Raw genomic sequence first — 18,458 nt, forward strand, 5'->3', positions numbered from 1 at the left:
CTGATGAAGGTAGAACTGCTGTGACTGTCCGAAGTCGGCCTCTGTATTCCCAGCTCCCAGCACAAGCATGAACCTGAAGGTGGATCTGAGCCCCACACCCATATCAGGGAAGGGAGACAGAGGACCCAGGGTGGAATCCCAGTCCTGACTGTCTCGCCTGGCCTCGGGGAAGCCCTTTCAATCTCTGAATCTCAGTGTCCACATCTGTAAAATGGAAGGGTTGAACTAGAGGGCCCCTCTATTTTCCTGGGCGACTGTGGTTTTGAGCCTGTGGGGCCTGGTGGCGGTGAGGTGCCCATGGCTGGGTGGGTGGTGGTGGGGCTGGGACTACATCCCCCAGCCGGCCCCGCGGCGTCACGGGGCGGGGCTTTCAGGGGGCGGGGCGGGGCGGGGGCAGGAGGGCGCAGGCTCTTTCCCAGAAGCGGAAACAAAAGAGCCCCCGCCCGCCCGTCGCACACTCGGCGCTCGCTCGCTCGCTCGCTCCACATCCCTCCCCGGGCCGCCCGCCCGCTCACACGCACGCAGGACGCACGCACGCTCGCTCGTTCCCTTGCTCGCACACGCAGGCACGCAGGGCTCGCCCGGAGCCGCGGGGGAGTCCGTGTCCGTCGGGAGGGGAACGAACGAACGGCCGCTCGCCGGGGGGGTGTGCGCGCGCGCGCGTGCCCCACACTCACGCTCGGCGCTTGCACACGCACGCTGCCCTCGCCCCGCAGCCCAGCGGCCGCCTGAGGCAGGAGGAGCCCGACGCCCCCCGGACCCATGGCGCTGAAGCGGATCCAGAAGGTGGGTGTCCCCGTCAGGGCCGCGGTTGCAAAGAGCCCGGCATCCCCGGGAGGTGGGACGGAGAGCGGACTCCTCCCGGCGCCGGAGATGCGCCCGCGGAGAACCTGCGCCAGGCGCCGGCTGCTTGGGGGGAGCTTTTATTGTTGTTTACCACTACCCCCACCGTCGGGCTGGCTTTGAATCCCTCAGGGTGGGGCTTAAAATCTGGCCGCTCTCCCCGATGTCCGGGGGTGGGGGGTGGGGGAGCATGGTGGAGGACGCAGGCCTCCGGTCCCTCCGGCTCGCCGGATTCCTTTCATCGCGGCACCAGGGCCCCTCGTGGGCTGGGAGGGAGCCCCTTTTCGGGGCAGGGTCTGGAGGCCTAGGGCTGCCCGTCCCCGCCCTCCTGCCCCTGCTCTTTGGGTTCCCTCCGTCTTGGGGTCACCTCGCTGCCTGATCAGCCCATTCCGTCCTGACCCTGTGGCTCGGGGGAAGGTAGCTGGCGGGGCGGGGGAGACACACAGGCCGAGCACGCTGGCTCTACCAAAGCACTCCTGCTGGCTGGGGAACTTTGCTGTAAAGTTTGGGCCTCTGTTTTATGGAGGGAGCCCCCCACCCCTAGTGTGGCCCGGGCAAGGAGTCGGTTTCCTGTTCCCTCTTTGAACCAAAGGACTCCGAGCACGATCGTCTGTAAGCGAACCAGCTCGCTGGGCTGGTTGGGATTTGGTTTGTTTACCTGTGTGACCTTGGGCAAGTCATATGGCCAAATGATCTCCAGTGGGTAAAAAACGGGGTTGGACCAGTCCTTAGAGATCTCCAAAGCCCCTTTCCAGCCCTCAGCCGCGGGATCTAATTGACCTTCTTGGCTAGATGCTTTGGCACAACCAAAGTTCTATACTTTCTAGGTATATAACTCTCTCCTCTCTATAATGATGGACTTAGGCCAGACATGGGGCACTTAACCTAGGGTCCACGGACCTCTTGGGACTAGATTTCAGGGGCTTGTAAATTTAGGGAAAAAAAATCTTTGTTTTCACTCACCCTCCGAGTGAAATTGATCATTCCCTTTAGTTATTTACAAACAGGATTCTGGGAAGGAGCATGAGCTCCAGCAGACTGCAGTTGAGAAGCCCTGGACTCCATGAACTCCATCGTCCTTCCCAGCCCTGAATATTGGGCTTATTTGCCTTCTTGTTTGCATAGTTACTCATTTATCACCAAGGAAAGTCCGGACTCTCCAGTTATTTAGGGGGTCTTCTCATCTGTAATAGGAAAGGGGGTGGGACTGGGTGATCTTTAAGGCCCCAGGCCCCCAGCCCCCTGCTGGCTCTCAATCCTCTGCCTGTGTGTGTGTGGCCTGGTGCACATGGGGGCAGTGATTCTTAGCACCAAGTGTGTGCTCCTTGGACATTTCCAATAAATACAATCAGAGCATTCTCCCTGGCAGAGGCAGCAGGACGGACTTCTGTCTTGGAAACAGTAGATATGGGTTGAAAACCTGCCTCTAGACACTTACTAGCAGTATGACCATGGGCTCTGCGCTTGAGTGTTAAGGCCTCAGGTTCCGTCTCCTTAAAATGGGGAGAATGTTTGTCCCACTGCTTCCATCTATGCCTTTCCTGCTTGTGTGATTCTTGTCTTTGGTCTGTAAATCCTTCCTAAAGGATACACCCCAGTCCCAGAGTCCTTCCTCTGCGTCATGTCATATTTCCCTGATAGCAGTGTGCATCTGTTGACCTCACCACATGACTGGCCTCCTTTTCCCTGGCATACCTAGCCCTGCTCTGAGCTCGTGTTCTGCTGCTTGTACTGAAATAATCACCTTTGCAGCCTCCTACCTAACACCTCCCACCAGCTAGCCAGGTGTGCTCCTGCAGTTGCTTCAAGTTGCCAGAGAGAGAGAGAGAGAGAGAGAGAGAGAAAGAGAAAGAGAGAGAGGGGCAGGCAGAAAGAGAGAGAGGGAGAGGGAGAGAAGGAGGCAGAGAGAGAGAGAGGCAGGCAGGAGAAATCGAAGTACTATTTATTACTCCTTAGCCATGGTGTATCTCAGCTGGGAAAATGTGTGCCTTTTGTTTTCTGTTACTGTCCATGGCTACATCTTCTGCTAGAGAAGACAGCTCATTTCTTTTGATATTCAAGGGTCATGTGCTTTATTTAATAAAGCCATAACTTCTGTTTTCTGAGGTGATGTGACTGATTCTGATGTTCTAGTCTTTATTTTTCTCAGATCCTGCATGACTTAGCAATAATGATGCAATTATAAAATATTCTTGGGTCAAGTAGAATGAATATATATATATATTTTTTGGTGGGGCAATAGGGGTAAGTGACTTGCCCAGGGTCACACAGCTAGTAAGTGTCAAGTGTCTGAGGCCAGATTTGAAGTCAGGTCCTCCTGAATCCAGGGCCAGTGCTTTATCCACTGTGCCACCTAGCTGCCCCTAGTAGAATATATTTTTAAAGCAAATTTCAAAATTCCATTTTCTTCCTCAGAGTGAGGAGTTTTCATATGGTTTTGTACGTATTTTCAATATTTTAATGATCATAATAACTTGGAACCTGTTTTCAAATAGTTAACTTATTGAGTTGCTTATAACGTCTTAGAATAAATTTGGGAGTTGTTAACACCCTATGGATATCTTTTGCATTCCATACTGAATGAAAATGAATTAGCTTATGTTTGTACCTATGAATTATATAGCACTTAGGTTTTAAAACTATTATCTCATTTGGTCCCTGCAACAACCTCCTGTTGTTGCTGAGGCTTTTCAGTCGAGTCCGACTCTTTGTGATCCCATTTGAGATTTTGTTGACAAAGATACTGGAGTAATTTGCCATTTCCTTCTCCAACCCATTTTACAGATGAGGAAACTGAGGCTAACAGTGTTAAGTGACTTGCCCAGGGTCACTCAGCTAGTGACCCTCAGTCACTTGTGACTGAGGCCAGATTTGAACTCAAGAAAATGACTCTTCTGGCGCTCTATCCACTGGGCAACCCAGCCGCCCTATTATCCCCATTTTACAAATAAGGAAATGAAATCTCAGTTTAAGTGATTTGCCCCTGCTCGTATCTTAACACTCAAGTGCAGGTCTCCCTACTAGGTCATACTGTCTCTGTGCTTCGATAAGACTTTGTTTTCTAGGAAATTGGTCTCATCCAGTACACTAGTCCTTTGCCACCTCCTCAAACAGGTGTACCATGGACAGTTGTTTTTTTAAATTCTGTGCCAGTGTGAGTCACTTCACCTCTGTTTGCCTTAGTTTTCTCATCTATAAAATGGGGATAATAATAGCGCCTATCCCTCAGAGTTGTGGGGATAAAATGAGGTACTAGCTGTAAAACATTCTGCAAACCTATTATTATTATTATTATTGTTACTATTATCATTCCTACTGGCCGATGGCATTTCTTTAGTGCTTTAGGTTTTTTTTTTCCTTTTTTTTTTTTTTTTTTAGTGAGGCATTTGGGGTTAAGTGACTTGCCCAGGGTCACACAGCTAGTTAAGTGTCTGAGGCCGGATTTGAACTCAGGTATTCCTGACTCCAGGGCCGGTGCTCTTTCCACTGTGCCACCTAGCTGCCCCAGTGCTTTAGGTTTTGCAAGGCACTTAGCATCTATTATTGCACTTGGTGCTAAGTGATTTAATCTAGTTTCGACATGCTATGCTAATTTCATATTCCTCCTAGAAAAGGGTAGCTCGATATTCTAGATTTTCAGAGTTTGAAGGATGTTGTCAAGGTTGAGTAAATAGCCGGGGTGTGTGTGTGTGTGTGTGTGTGTGTGTGTGTGTGTGTGTGTGTAAAATAGTTTGATCGTCAGCAATCTCTTTAAAGCTGGGCTTGGGGGGTGCCCACCTTAAGGCTTCTGCCCATTGTATTGTTCTGGCTGCCTCTGCAGTTTAAATTCCTTGTAAAGAATTTAAGCTAATGATTACCCCACTTGCATGATGTGAAATCAGGAACAGGCCTGTTAGTTTTCTAGTTCCTCTGTTGAAGAGTGAGACAAGGCTTGTTGTGCAAATATGGCAACCCTGGTAATTATTCCCCAGTGCCTCGATGTTCCCATAAGGGGCCTTAAAGATCGGCTTGTACAGAAGCTGATTTTAGAGTCAACATATAACTTGACTGTATACGTTAATGCAGAAGGGACATGTGTGAGAGATCCTGTGGCGCTGAATCTCCTGTTGCCCTTGTCAGGTAATCTGTGTGTCAGAGCTTCTCTCCATTTGGAAATGGAGGTGCCAGCTGGGGAAGCTGGACATTGGTCCGGCATTTCTAGCTGAGCATCTCTGTCTGGATGCTAACAGTGCTGCCTGTGCTTGCCCAAGCACCTTCTGCAGACCCATGCTGCGGGCTAAGGGAGGCACGGCCAGGCAGCCAGCCACTGTGGGGCCTCGGGTCTGTGTGCTCCAAAGCCAGGCTGGTTTTCCCACTAGAGGCAGGCTTTACTTCCCTGAGTGCTTTTCTGCATCTCCATCCCTATAGAAAGTTCTGTTAAGGAAACATTTTCTAAGATAGATTGTTGCACCAGCCTGAAATGAGTTAGAGCTTTGTATTGCTTTAAAAGCGTTGTTTCCCCTAACAAAGGGAAACTCGTTTTTACATCATAAAGTCTATGTTCCCGTAGAGCTCATGCCCCCCCCCCCAAACTTGCCTGGATGTCCAGTTTGTTGTTGTTGTCCTTGGTTCTCCAAGAGGGCCATGGGAGATGTTGTGACTTGGAGTGAATGGGATTTAAGTGTGGGAGGGCTGTGCAACCTCACTCTCCCCTCGGGAACCGTTGGGTCCAGTGGCAAGATAAACATCTGGATGACTAGAGGTGGCCCCAGGTGTTTAAGGCAATTGGAGTTAAGTGAGTTGCCCAGGGTCACACAGCCAGTAAATGGCTGAGTTCATATTTTAACTCAGGTCCTCCTGACTCCAGGAGCCAGTGTGTTTATTCACTGTGCCACCTAGCTGCCCCTTGTCCACTCGTAAGAATGAATCCGCTTCCCAAATAGCTGGTTCTCACAGTAGCTTTGAACAACAGTCACTTGTATCACTCGAGCAGGCATTTGAGGAAGACTTCTCCAATTGGGACCATTTTCAGCTTGGAAAAAGAAAACCTGTCCTCCTTCAAGGCAGGGGCTGGGCTATAATTTGAAAGTAACAGTGTGAGGAAAAAAGGCTTTTTTAAAGAAGCTCCTACCGGGGCCCTCTTTGGATTCAGATCCTTATAACTAACAAGTCCGATCTTTCTTTGGTCTCTGATAGCTTTTCCTCTTTTTTTATCCTCCTCCTTTAAAGGGATAAATGGTATGTGGGAAACTCCTCTTGTTAACACATTCTGACGCAGGTCTCTTCACTTCTTCCTCCTTGGGGTTATTAATAGTACATACCTAAATAAGACTCGTGCTTTAAAAGCAAACAAACAAAACCCCAAACCCAACCACCCTAGAACCAGGCCATCAGGATGCAGAATTGTCTCCAGTCAGCTGGTGCAGGGGTTTCATTGACTGAAAACACATCAGTTCAGTTCACCAGACACAACTGTCCTTGCCCTCCGGGCTCTTCCACTCTCCTTGGGGTCTCCTGCATCTTTGAATAAGGGCTTAGGGATTCATGAAGTGCTGCCCACACCTCTCCGCCAGCCGCTTGTCCTATGGGTCATGAACTGACTCCTGTGTTGTTCTCTTCAAGATCTCCTGTGCTTTTACATAATTAATTTGCCAAATAAACCCTTATCGGTGGAATAGCACTTGGATTGCTTCAGACTGAAGGTTTGGCTTTGGTTCTCCCAGCCTTTGTTGATGGAGAGTCTGTCTGTGAGCCCTCCTGGGGTACAAAAATATACCTGAGGAATGAAGGGATCAGGGTCAATGCTAGATTGGCTTTGGCTCTAGAGGACCCTTGAAAAATTGGGTTACCTCTCTGACCCTTGTGATGTTTGAATTGACTTTTTTTTTTTTTAGTGAGGCAATTGGGGTTAGGTGACTTGGCCAGGATCACACAGCTAGTAAGTGTTATGTGTCTGAGGCCAGATTTGAACTCAGGTACTCCAGACTCCAGGGCCTGTGCTTTAACCACTGCACCACCTAGCTGCCCCCGAATATGAATTGGCTTTTTCTGACTTACCCCAGAATGGCTGACTTTTTTTTTTTTTGGCGGGGCAATGGGGGTTAAGTGACTTGCCCAGGGTCACACAGCTAGTAGGTGTCAAGTGTCTGAGGCCGGATTTGAACTCAGGTTCTCCTGAATCCAGGGCCAGTGCTTTATCCACTGAGCCACCTAGCTGCCCCCTGGCTGACTTCTTGAAGTCCCCTTCTCTAGCTCTCTTCTTCTGAACTGTTTCTTCATTTCTGATCCTACCTCCTAATCAGTGTTCATATTTGTAACTAGCTGAGACTTCTAGCCTGCCCAGCTATTTATGGCCAAAGACTCCAAGGCTTGGTGGAAGGCAGTTTGGTGGGGAGGAGAGAAGGGGAGTGTCCTTCTAAGCAACCCCCAACAGTAAAAATAATCTGGTTGTTTTCTCTAGGTAGGGCTGGCTAAGATGTAAGTAGTATGGTTGAATTGGGCGGGAGGTGCTAAGATAGACTAATGGCTTAGGCCTCCTGTCCGTCCTTCAAAAGCCTGAATTGAAATGCAGGCCTATATTTAGCCTATTTGCACTGTGATAAGGTCAAAAAAAGCTTGCTCCTGCAGTGTTTGCACACTTCAAAAACTTGTCAGGAAAGCCTTTATGGTTGATTCTATTTTCTGGAAATAATTGCAGCTCAACCACCACCACCACAGTGTCCTGTCCCCTTTGGGAAGCAGGACTTCTGGGTCCTCCACAAAGAGTTCTCTGGGAACTTCGGCTCTGTCTGGTGTTGCTAAAGCTCACGATTTTTATTTTGTTATTTAGAAAACTACATGAGTAAACACAGTGTAATACATTCTCATGTAGTTCTACCCATGGCTGAGCAACTGTTGAAACAAAGTGTCATTGTTGATTGTTTTCTACTAAAAATGGAAGTGTTCTGTGGCCTTTGCCTGCTCTGCAACCTCCCCATGTAGGGCACTGCACAATGTTAAGCTTTAGGAAAAGCAGGTGGAAATGGAAACATTTGGTAGGGATTCATTAAGGGGCTGGTCGTATAAAGGCAGCCATTGATGGTTGGAGAGAGGTGCTTATACTGTGGCATCGCCTTCTTTAGAAAGCAGTGCTTGATTTTTCAAAGGTTTTTTAAATGTGTGGGTTTTTTTAATTGCTGTTAATTTCCAATAGTCCCTTCCTGGTATCAAAATATAGTAAGCAGAAATAATGGACACATGTCTGATGATACCTCATGGCAATGGGTCTTTAGAGCTCTAGTCCACCACCTCTCCTGAGAAGAGAGGCCTCCGTCTTGTGTCCTCCTTAGTTCCCTGCAATCCAGATTTCTCATTTCAATTCACCAAGCACCTCTCTGCCTCCTGATCTCTCTGAGTGTTGTTTTCCATTGCATTGTCTAGGCCACTATGTGTGTTGTTCTGTTGGTTTTGTTGACCTCTCTCACTGTATCAATTCATTAGAACTTGCCCAAGTTTCCTTGACTCTTCACGACTGTCATTTCTTGAAGCACAATAATATTCCATTAATTCTTGTGCTATGGTTTGTTTAACAAGTTGCCAACCAATGGGTGCCTCCTTTGCTTTCATTTTGTTTGTGTTGGTGGGGTATGGATGTAAGGAATATTTTATTAGAAATGGGAGATTTTTTTCCCCATCTCACTAACTCACTTGAGGCATATGCCCAGTGGTAGAATTAAAGTCAAAGGATATGGAAAGTTTAGTTGGAACTTTTTCTCTCATAGGTCTACATTCTTTTCTGGGAGGGTTGCACCAGTTCATTATTAATCAGATCATCCTTTTTTTTTTTTTTTAAAGCGAGTCAGTTGGGGTTAAGTGACTTGCCCAGGGTCATACAGCTAGTAAGTGTCAAGTGTCTGAGGCTGGATTTGAACTCAGGTCCTCCTGAATCCAGGGCCGGTGCTTTATCCACTGTGCCACCTAGCTGCCCCCCAGATCATCTTTTGATAAGGCTTTTCAGCACTAAATCTTTTTGTGTTCAGCTAGAATTCCATCTTTATCCTTCTATTTCTCCTCCCAGAGAGCTATCCCTTATAACAAAGGCTTCCAAAAAAAAAAAAAGGAAGAGGAAAAAAAATTCTGCCAGATCGACCAGTATATCAAAAAACCCTGATATTATATGGAATATTTCATACCAGTGCTTCCCCTTGTGAAGAACCAGTATTGACTATTTTTTAAATAAAATTTTTATCGATAGCGTTTGTTTTTACTTCACCTAAAATTCTCCCCTTCAAAAAGCCATCTCACCCAATGTTGACTATTAGTGGTTTTCAAAAATTCATCTTTGCAAATTTGTTGTGAGGTGGAGACTCAAGAGTTATTTAACTTCTAGCTGTGTGACCCTGGGCAAGTCACTTAACCCCAATTGCCTCACTAAAAAAAAAAAAAAGAGTTATTTAACTTTTGTGCACATATCCCTAATATATTCATAAATAACATAATTGTACTCTTTTGTCTCTAATATATTATTTTTTAAAAAGGCAAGGATGACAAAAATGAAATAGACAAGAATTTGAAGAATATATTTTATTTATAATGATACAAAAACTATTTTTGATGTTATGCAATATTGTTGAATATACTTATGTAATTAAAAAAAAACTCCCTGCGTATATGCCCTGGCATATAGAGCAGTCTCAGAAATAATAATTGTTAGTGATTAATCTATTCGCTAATTTGATAAAAACAAGTTAATATCCTTTTTTTTACAGATAACACCAATGAAATAAGAGGTCCTAACAGGCAGTGAATGTACTAGCTTTTCAGGCATGTCATCCGGTGTGTAACTCCAAATACAAGATGCTAAACAGCATGAAAAAGTGAATTCCTCTGATTTCAACTCAGCAGAAAGTTTTCAACATAAATGCACTTTTTCTTTACCGACTTCCACCTGGTTCTTTCACTTCCTGCTCACGTCTGAATATTTAGGTTGGTTTTTTTTTTTGAGTGTGAGGAACAGCAAGGAGGCCGCTTTGACTGGACTGTATCCTTAGATGGGAAAGGTAGGTCAGAACCAGGTTGGGAAGAGCTTGAAATGTCAACCCTAGGACTAGCATTTGATGCTAGAGGTAAAGGGAATGGACTAGAATTTGTTGAAAAGGAAGTGATGAGCTTTAGGAAAATCACTTTGGCTGGGGTCAGGGGGAGATCTTGGGGTAGGAAACTCACGTAGGCCATGCAGTACTAATTCAGGCAAGAGGTTATGAGCACCTGACCTAGGAGAGGTAACTGTGAGTGAAAAGGAAGGGGCTTAGTATGTGAGAAGGTTGGGAAGATAGAAACAGCCTCGTTTGGCATCTGCCTGGCTACAGAGGAGTAAGGTTGGCACCTGGGGTGTGAGCCTGGGTGGCTAGAATGATGGAGGGACCCTGGAGAGAATTAAGAAAATTTGGAAGAGGAGGGAAAGATTGTGGAATGAAATTTGCAATGCAGATAGCAGCCACACATCCTTACCTAATCTTCCTGGATGATTCATTCTTTCCTACCTCAAATGTAAAGGTGTGGGTGGGGCTCTTTCTATCTACCCTAGACCTCCCTGTCCTCACTCCAAGGGGCACTTTGTTGCAGCCACAAATAATGCGGGGGCAGGAGCAGTGTCTGGGTGTTGGGGTGTGTGCGCTTGGAAGATAGAAACAGAGACAAACAGATGCAGAGAGATTTTCTTAGTAGCCTCTTTGCAGCTGGGTCAGGGGTGTAGACTGTAATTGCTCCGAGAGATGAATGCCCAATGCAGAAAAGGGAAAATTGTAAGCTTGTACAGAAGCCAGGGTCAGAGTGGGAGAGAGGGAGGTGTTGCGTTTTTTAATAGGGTGGTTCTGTTTGTGACTAGCCTTCCTACCCTTTGCTTCATCACCCCTTATGGTCATAGAATACCCTCCATTTTTGGAATTTTAATTTTTTTGACAATTATTTTCTCCCCCAGCTGAATAATAAAAAAAAGAAAAGAAAAAAAACCTCTTGTGACACAGTCCAACAAAACCAATCCCTGCATTGAGTGTTCAGTGTCAGTTGGCATTTGAAGTCCATCACTGCCCTGCCAGGAGGTGGATAGTGGACTTGAGTTGGCATCCTCCGGAACCCACCATTGGCATCAACCAGAGCTCTCTAGTTTCTCCCAGGTGTTTGTCTTTCTGTTGTTGTTATTGTTTAGATTTCTCAGGTTCTGCCCACTTCACTCTGTACCAGTTCATTGATGTCGTTTCAGTTTCCTCTGAGACTGTCCATTTCATCATTTCTTATGGTGCAATAATATTCCATTACATTCATAAACCATAATTTATTTAGCTCTTCCCCAATACGTGGGCAGTTTCCAGTTTTTTGCTACTATGAAAAGAGCTGCTATAAATATTTTTGTGCATACGGGTCCTCTTCCTCTTATAAAGAGATGAAAGCATTTTGGGGGGGGCTATAGGCATGTACCTTGCTGTCACAGGGAAACTGCAGCAAGGAGGAGACTCCTGATGCGAATTGTCAACTGGTGTGCAATTTAGAGTCTGCAAGGTGCTTGGTGCCTGAGAGGTGATGTGACTTCCTTCTCCCCCACAGGATTCAGTCCCCAAATTTCCCCAGAATTATTCCAGCTACTGTGGGGAGAGCACCAGGCCTGGAATCAGGAATGTGAGGGAAAATCAATCCTCTTCTCAAGAATTCTCAGGAACTCAGAAGCGATGTGACAAAAGCTCTTTTATTTCCTTCTCATGAGGAGGCACCCTAGCATGCAGCTAGTGGGTGCAAAGAAAGGGGACTTGCAGGCCCTGTTTTATACCCTAGTCCCTAACACGACTGGACCCTCCCCTTTTTCATCATTGGTCCGATTACTCAAGGGTTACAATCTACGTGCAAAAACTAGGTAATTGGAACACAGTATTCCCACCCCTCTTCCTTGTAGGGGCATAACTCAGGAGTGGACCGTATACTTCCTTTTCTGGATACAACCCAAGAGCAGACCAGGGCTCCTTCAACCATGTGATTTTGTTAGCCTGGGGTGGGGTGGGGGGGGGGAATCAGACCTTTGTCCTACAAACAGGTCAGGAGGTTATTGAGAGGAGACAACTACCCATTTTCTCGCTAGGATCACCTGAGTTCAGGTGTGACCATAGCCACTTTCTAGTTGTGTGTCCCTGAGTAGGTCACTTAACCCTGTTTTCCTCAGTTTCCTCAGCTGCAAAATGAGCTGGAGAAGGAAATGGCAAACCATTCCTATCTGCCAAGAAAACCCCAAATAGAGTCCAAAAGAATCAGACACAACTGAACAACAGAACAAAACCAAAATTGCTAGCTATGGCTCTGACAAGATCAGCATACACGATTGCCTACTCTTCCTTCTTCCTTCAGTGTAACTCTTGTCTGTGCTTTTTAGAAACTGCCATGGCCACGTTGGATATATACCTCATCCAGGCAAAGACTAAAGCCCCACAAAGTTTGAAATAAGTCCTTTTCTATGGTGGGCAGTTACCTGGTGGCAGCCCAGGTCTGCCAACCCTTAGTTTGATCACTACAGTGAAATTATTGGGAAATCTCCAGTATTTTGCATTTGTCTGGGAAAGGGCCAGGCAGCTGTCTTGATTTGTAGAAATTCTACCATGACTACTATGAAGGAAGTGTTCTATATCTGAAAACATTTCTGCCGCCTCTTTTTGACTTTTTAAAAATCTTGAAATAGCTACTGTCCACTACATATAAGTGGATCAGAGTCCGAACTGAAAGTACAAGAAATGTTTATGTATGAGCAAGCCAACCATAGCTCATATGCCCCTGGAGTGGAAACACCCAGCAAGGAGATCCAGTAAGAATTGTTCCCTTGTTGTAGGAGTGGGAGGCTATGAGGAGAGCTGTGGCAGCAGTGAGCTGAGCTGCCTCTTGGCCTCACCAAAGCTTTTTGAAATGAGGCAATTGTGGGCGGTTTTGGTCTTTGTGGCTCTGAGTTGAAATTAAATTAGTTCTCTAAACATCACTGCTGACACAGACACTAGTCCTTTACTTTGTATGGAATATTGAGATTTAAGTCGTCAGAAAATCTCGAGGCCAAGAAATAACAAAAGGGGGCATTTAGGAGATTCTTTGTTGTTGTTAATTTGCACAGTTTGTTGGATTCCATCACACCTGAGCCTTGGAGGGTGGGTGATAGTTAAAGACAATTTCATAACATGTTAATAAAAATAACATGAACCTCCACCACCCACCTTTAAACTGTTGCCAGACTTCTGAGAGCTTGGCAATTTCTTCAGTCTCAGGCCCAGCTCGATCCCCATTTATTTGATTACCTGCTTTGTATTAGTTTACCTTGTCTACTTTTAGATTTTAAGTTCCTCAGGGGCAGAGACAATGTGTAGATTGGTTCAACGTAAAACACTTGGCATTTTGTGTGACTCGTAAATAATGCTGTGTGTGCAGTTTCAGATTCAGCCTGGGCCCTCTTGCTAGCATTTTTATTATGTGAGGTTGATACAGAGAGCCTTGGAAATGTTACGGCTGTGTTGACTCTATTTTGTTTCTTTTTGATTTTTTGTCGGCCCTTGTAAACTGAACATTACTATACGGGCTCTTCCTTAACCACCACTCATGTGCTATCTTTAAATTTTGGATACAAGTCTCTCTCAATATCCTTGGAAAAGGGATTGAGTAATGGTTTAATTGGCAGCACAGATACTTTTGTGTGCCAGTGTGCTTTTACATATTTGTGTGTAATTCCGGCTGGATTTGTATAAACCTACATATGTATATTGACCTCCACGCCACCCCCAGTTAGAATATAAGCTTCTTGAGGGTGGAGACTTTTTAGCTTTTTTTTTTTCCTGTCCTTGTGTCCCCATCATTCAGCAAAGTGGCTGGCGTACAGTGAGTACTTAGTGTTGGGTGATTGGTGGTCATTCCTTTTTGTTTTTGTTTTTTTCCTTAAGTTTACTTGGTGGGAAGAGAGGGCTTGTTAAAGAAAAGATATAAAGCAAATCTCTTTCGCATGATTGAAAAGTCCTTAGTAATCAGCAATATTTATGATTGACTTTGTGAGATGCTGCATGCTCATGGTTTTACTAATAGTTCTTGGGTGGATGGAAGCTTTCTGGGGATTTTACATGAAAATTATGGACAGTCAATTAGGTATATTTGCATTATAATTTATTAACAACAAATTATATTTATGAAATATGTAAATAAATATCAGTAAATTATAATTAAATTTGCCAGTTAGGTATATTTCAGTATTTGTAAAGTAGCAAGCCCATTGAATGATGAGATTGGTTCTGTAGGTCAAAGGTGCCAATATATAGCCTTATATGACATGACATTATGTGTTGCAAATCAACTGCCAACTCACCCTCCTCTCATTTGGGGCTTTCCTCAAAGGGGCATAATGTCACAAAGACTTGGTTCTTGACCCCTTCTGTCTTATTCATTTCCCACTGTTACGCTACCCATCACCCTTCCCTTCCTCAAATTGGTCAATGTCAGAGAATGGCAAATCTCCCAAGTAAAATGCCCAATCTCCAGGGTGTGTCTTGTGTAAAGAACAGTCCCTTTCTAGGGTATGATATATGTGTGGTCTTTTATGCTTGTGACATTTGGGATCAAATCATAATAGCTCATTTCCTTCTCTTTTTAATAGAATTGGAAGTGTGACCTAGTTTAAAAGAAATATTTATAGTTTGACCAAAGGACTGAAACACCACCCCTGTTGTCTTGCTGCTATGAGTAGCAGAGTGATACCCTTTTGAGTTGCATTTAAGAAGTTTATTCTTGTTTTTATTTTTGTACACAACTTTCCGTAATGAGATTTTGCTGTTTTTGTGAATAAGAGGGAAGGAGAAACCATCACTTTGCAGCAATGGCTTTTGTAACAGAAAATGGACTTGTCCAAAATGACAAGGCCATGAGTTAAGAGGAATAAGGTAGGAATTGAAATCCCTTTTAAGAATTTGGCTTTTGGGGCAGCTAAGTAGCACAGTAGAAAGAGCACCGGCCTTGGAGTTAGGAAGACCTGAGTTCAAATCTGTCTCAGACACTTAACACTTAACACTTACTAGCTGTGTGACCCTGGGCAAGTCACTTAACCCCAATTGCCTCACTTAAAAAAAAAAAAAGAATTTGGCTTTCCAGGCTCATGTTGTTCTCTATTGCTCATAACTTAAACATTAATGTCCTTTATAACAATTTTTATCATTGATTTTTTTTCTTAAGTTTCAGAAGAGTCACTTGGGTTGTTGAAACAGTTGCTTTTGACTCAGTAATACCAGTACTTGAATCTCAAAAAGATCAAAGAAAGGAAAAGAACTCAAATGAACAAAACAATTTCCAGCAGCTCTTTTTGTAGTGGCTAAGAATGGGAAACCAAAAAGGGATGCCTTTCATTTGGGAAATGAGTGAATAAATTAGCATATGATATGTTAGCTAGGTAACCCACTGGATGGTTGGAGCACTAGGACTGGAGTCAGGAAAACCTGAATTCAAATCAAGCCTCACACTTACTAGCTGTATGCCTCAGTTTCCTCTGTGCATTTGGGGGTAATAATTATACCTCCCTGTCAGACTCGTGAAGATAAAATCAGATAATATTTGTAAATCACATTGCAAACTTAAAGTGGTATATAAATCCTAACTGTTAATGTCATGAAACACTATTATGAAGTAAGAAATGATGAAAGGAATGGGGTCGGAGAAACCAGAGAAAATTTGTCTGAAATTGTGTTCTTTAAAATCTAAATTTTGGGTTTTAATCTGTGCCCTCCCCCCAGTCTTGGGGGGGAAGCTGGCTGAAATCACTGATAAATTCAACAAGAGTTTAAACTTTTAAAGATGTATTAAAAAATATATATATATATATATTATAAGTTAGTGAAGAGAGATTGAGAACAGATTCCTTATAGCATGGAAATCCTAGCTCAGATCTAATTAAGTATAGCCAGAGAGAAAGAAAGCAGTTTCCTTTTCTAGCAGCCCATGTGAAATCTCTCACCACCACGCTGGTGTCCAAACGACTAAGAGGGGCCCTCCTGTTCTCCATCTGCCTCCATGCTGGTTCCTCAACAAAAAAAGAGTGCTTCTCTGAGCCAGCATTCACTTCCTCTTCCTCTTTCCCACCCCCAAAAGGGAGGTCCTTCAAGCTGGTTGGTTGAAAGTCACTCAGGGCAGCCAGGTGTGGCCCCCATCCAATCATCCTTAATTAGGTACTTAGTTTCTCATTCTCACCCAGTTCAAACAATGCTAAATCAATCAGGTGGGGCCCCTGGGTGTCTGCCAAATTCCATTATTTTATCACAAAATGATACAGAGTGAAATGAGTAGAAGCAGGAAAACTCTATCTATCTAAGCATTCTTTTTTGGTGGTTTTTGTTTTTGTTTTGGGTCTCTATCTATCTATAGTAACATTCTCATTTTGAGAGATTTTAAGGTTGTGAGGTGGCACAGGGGATAGGGTGATATTGAATTCAGGCAGACAACTTCCAATTTGGCCCCAGCTGTGGGTCCTTGACCAGGTTGGATTTTAGCTTTCTTATTAGTATAACAGGAATAATAACACCACCTATCTCACAAGGTTGTAGTAAGGATCAAATGAGTTAATGTGCGATCTGCTTTGCAAACCTTAAAGCACTACATTAATGTTAGGGGTTCTTATTATCTAGGTATAATCCTACATATTATTAAAGAGTTCTGATCAGTGCATTGACTAACCATGATTCCCAGAGAACTAGTGATATGAACCATGCCACCCACCTCTTGAGTTAGATGCTGAGCTCCCAGGATTAGCCTACTTGGCTTGAGAATGAAGAGAAAGCAGTATGTTACAAACCCAGAATATCTTTTTTTAAGTATTTAGGGGTAGGTGATACAGTGGGTAGAGGCCCTGCAGTTAGGAGGAGCCAAGTTCAAATCTGGGTTCAGACTCTTTACACTTACTAGCTCTGTGACCCTGGGCAAGTCACTTAACCCCAATTGCCTCACCAGAAAAAAATGTTCAGCGGTCACCCCCTCCTTTACTCATGATAGTAGCATCCATTTGGCATTTTTGTTGGTTCTAAATGAAGCTCCAAATGCCAGTTGGATGTAAGTCTGGATTTGAGGAGCCCTTGTAGTAGCTGTGGGCCACAGTTGAATCAGAGCTGGGAGAGATCCCCAGGCCATCCATCCAGTCTGACTTTCTCATTTTACAGATGAGGAAACTGAGGCCCGGGAAGTTTAAGTGCCCAAGGAGGAAAGGTGGCAAGTGGAAGGGAACAATTGGTGTGGTTTCTCTTGAAGTTTCATAAGGAGATGACTAATTTTTATTACTTATGTTTCCAGATTGAATTTGGCTCTTCTCCAAATTCCAAAATTTGTGTTGGAATGATACTTGTAATTGCTTGCTAGTCTTCTTGAAAGAAGGTCCATTTTGTAGCCTGGCTTTTGAAATGGTTTCCCTGCTTTAGATTGTATCATTTGATAAAGTCACTCTTTAAAGGGCCGTAAAATAACATAAATGAGCTCTCTTATAATACTGCTTGCCAAATGTTAACCTTTCCTATTACACAGGCAGCTTTTATAACAGAGAGAGAGAACACCGGAGTCAGAGTCAGAAGCCTCAGATTTGAGTCCAGGCTCAGCTCCTTATTATCTGTCACCGTGACCTTGGACAAATCTTTCCTCTTCTGTAAAATGGGTGTGTGGTGGGGAGGAGGGGGAGGTGCTTCTACAGGGATTGGACTAGATGGCCTTTGAGCTTTTTGCTGGCCCTTAGTCCTGTGGTCTGAATATCCTTATTTTAAAAATAATTATCCTAAGTCAACTGAGCTCATTTTTACCCTTCTTTTTCCAATCACTTCCTCCAAATCAAAATGTGATGCTTCCCTGGCTGCGTGGGCCAAAATGAATGTGCCTGCTTCTGCTGTGTTTAATAAAGATGTTTTAAGATGCATGATCTGGAGCAGACGATTCAAACTGTGGCCCTAAGACTCCAGAAAGGCTCCCTACCTGTGGGTGTCTCCTGGATTTCTCCTGCAGAATGTGAAGAGAGGTAGGTGGTAGTGAGAGAGCAGGACACAGATTGGCCTTTGAAGACCAGTCTTTGAGTAGCCTCGCCTCTAATGATTGACTCTTATCTCTGGCCTCAAGTCCTAGATCACATGAGGACAAGTTGTGTGTTCACATGGCAGCTTTTCATTTGGCTTGAGGAGGAAAGTGGATCGGCGGGGGGTGGGGAGATAGTGCATGCACTGGACAAACACTAACATCTGTGAACAGAGCACGTTGTCAGACTCCGAAGAAGATAGAGATCACTGGAGGAGCCTCAGATCTCACCCCTGACATGTGGTCTCATGGATCCCCCTATAGAAAGGCCGCTCTAAGTTGGGACAGCTGTCGGTGTCTGGAAATAGGATTGTGTTTTCCAGTTACATGTAAAGATAGTTTTCAGCACTGACAACTGTCCTTGTTGGGAGGCTTTTCCTCCTGAGCCAGGTTTACATGTCCTGGAAAACCGCACTCACGCTCCAGTCCTCCTGGCTTGGCCCAGCCTTCCCATTCCCTCCATTGGCTATTCATGGGGCCTGCTTTTGGGTTCACTTTCCATTCTGATGACTCTTCTCACGATCACTCCAAAGAACATCCAAATAATGCCATAGGAAAATGCC

General features: G+C 44.7%; 1 protein-coding gene across 2 annotated transcripts in view; it reads left to right on the forward strand.

Moving 5' to 3' along the window:
- Positions 1-459: 459 nt before the first annotated feature.
- The window catches only part of UBE2D1 (ubiquitin conjugating enzyme E2 D1), a 39,517-nt gene continuing 21,518 nt past the window's right edge, over positions 460-18,458 (forward strand). The window contains exons 1-2 of one of the 2 annotated variants that reach the window (XM_043986879.1): positions 460-786; positions 9,570-9,860. In XM_043986879.1, coding sequence (XP_043842814.1) covers positions 9,852-9,860 — 9 coding nt within the window. In that variant the 5' untranslated portion in view covers positions 460-786; positions 9,570-9,851. The remainder of the gene's footprint in view (positions 787-9,569; positions 9,861-18,458) is intronic. The other variant, XM_043986877.1, reaches the window with a different exon arrangement.

The sequence above is a fragment of the Dromiciops gliroides genome, chromosome 2 (assembly GCF_019393635.1).
Source record: "Dromiciops gliroides isolate mDroGli1 chromosome 2, mDroGli1.pri, whole genome shotgun sequence".
NCBI classification, from domain to species: Eukaryota; Metazoa; Chordata; class Mammalia; order Microbiotheria; family Microbiotheriidae; genus Dromiciops; species Dromiciops gliroides.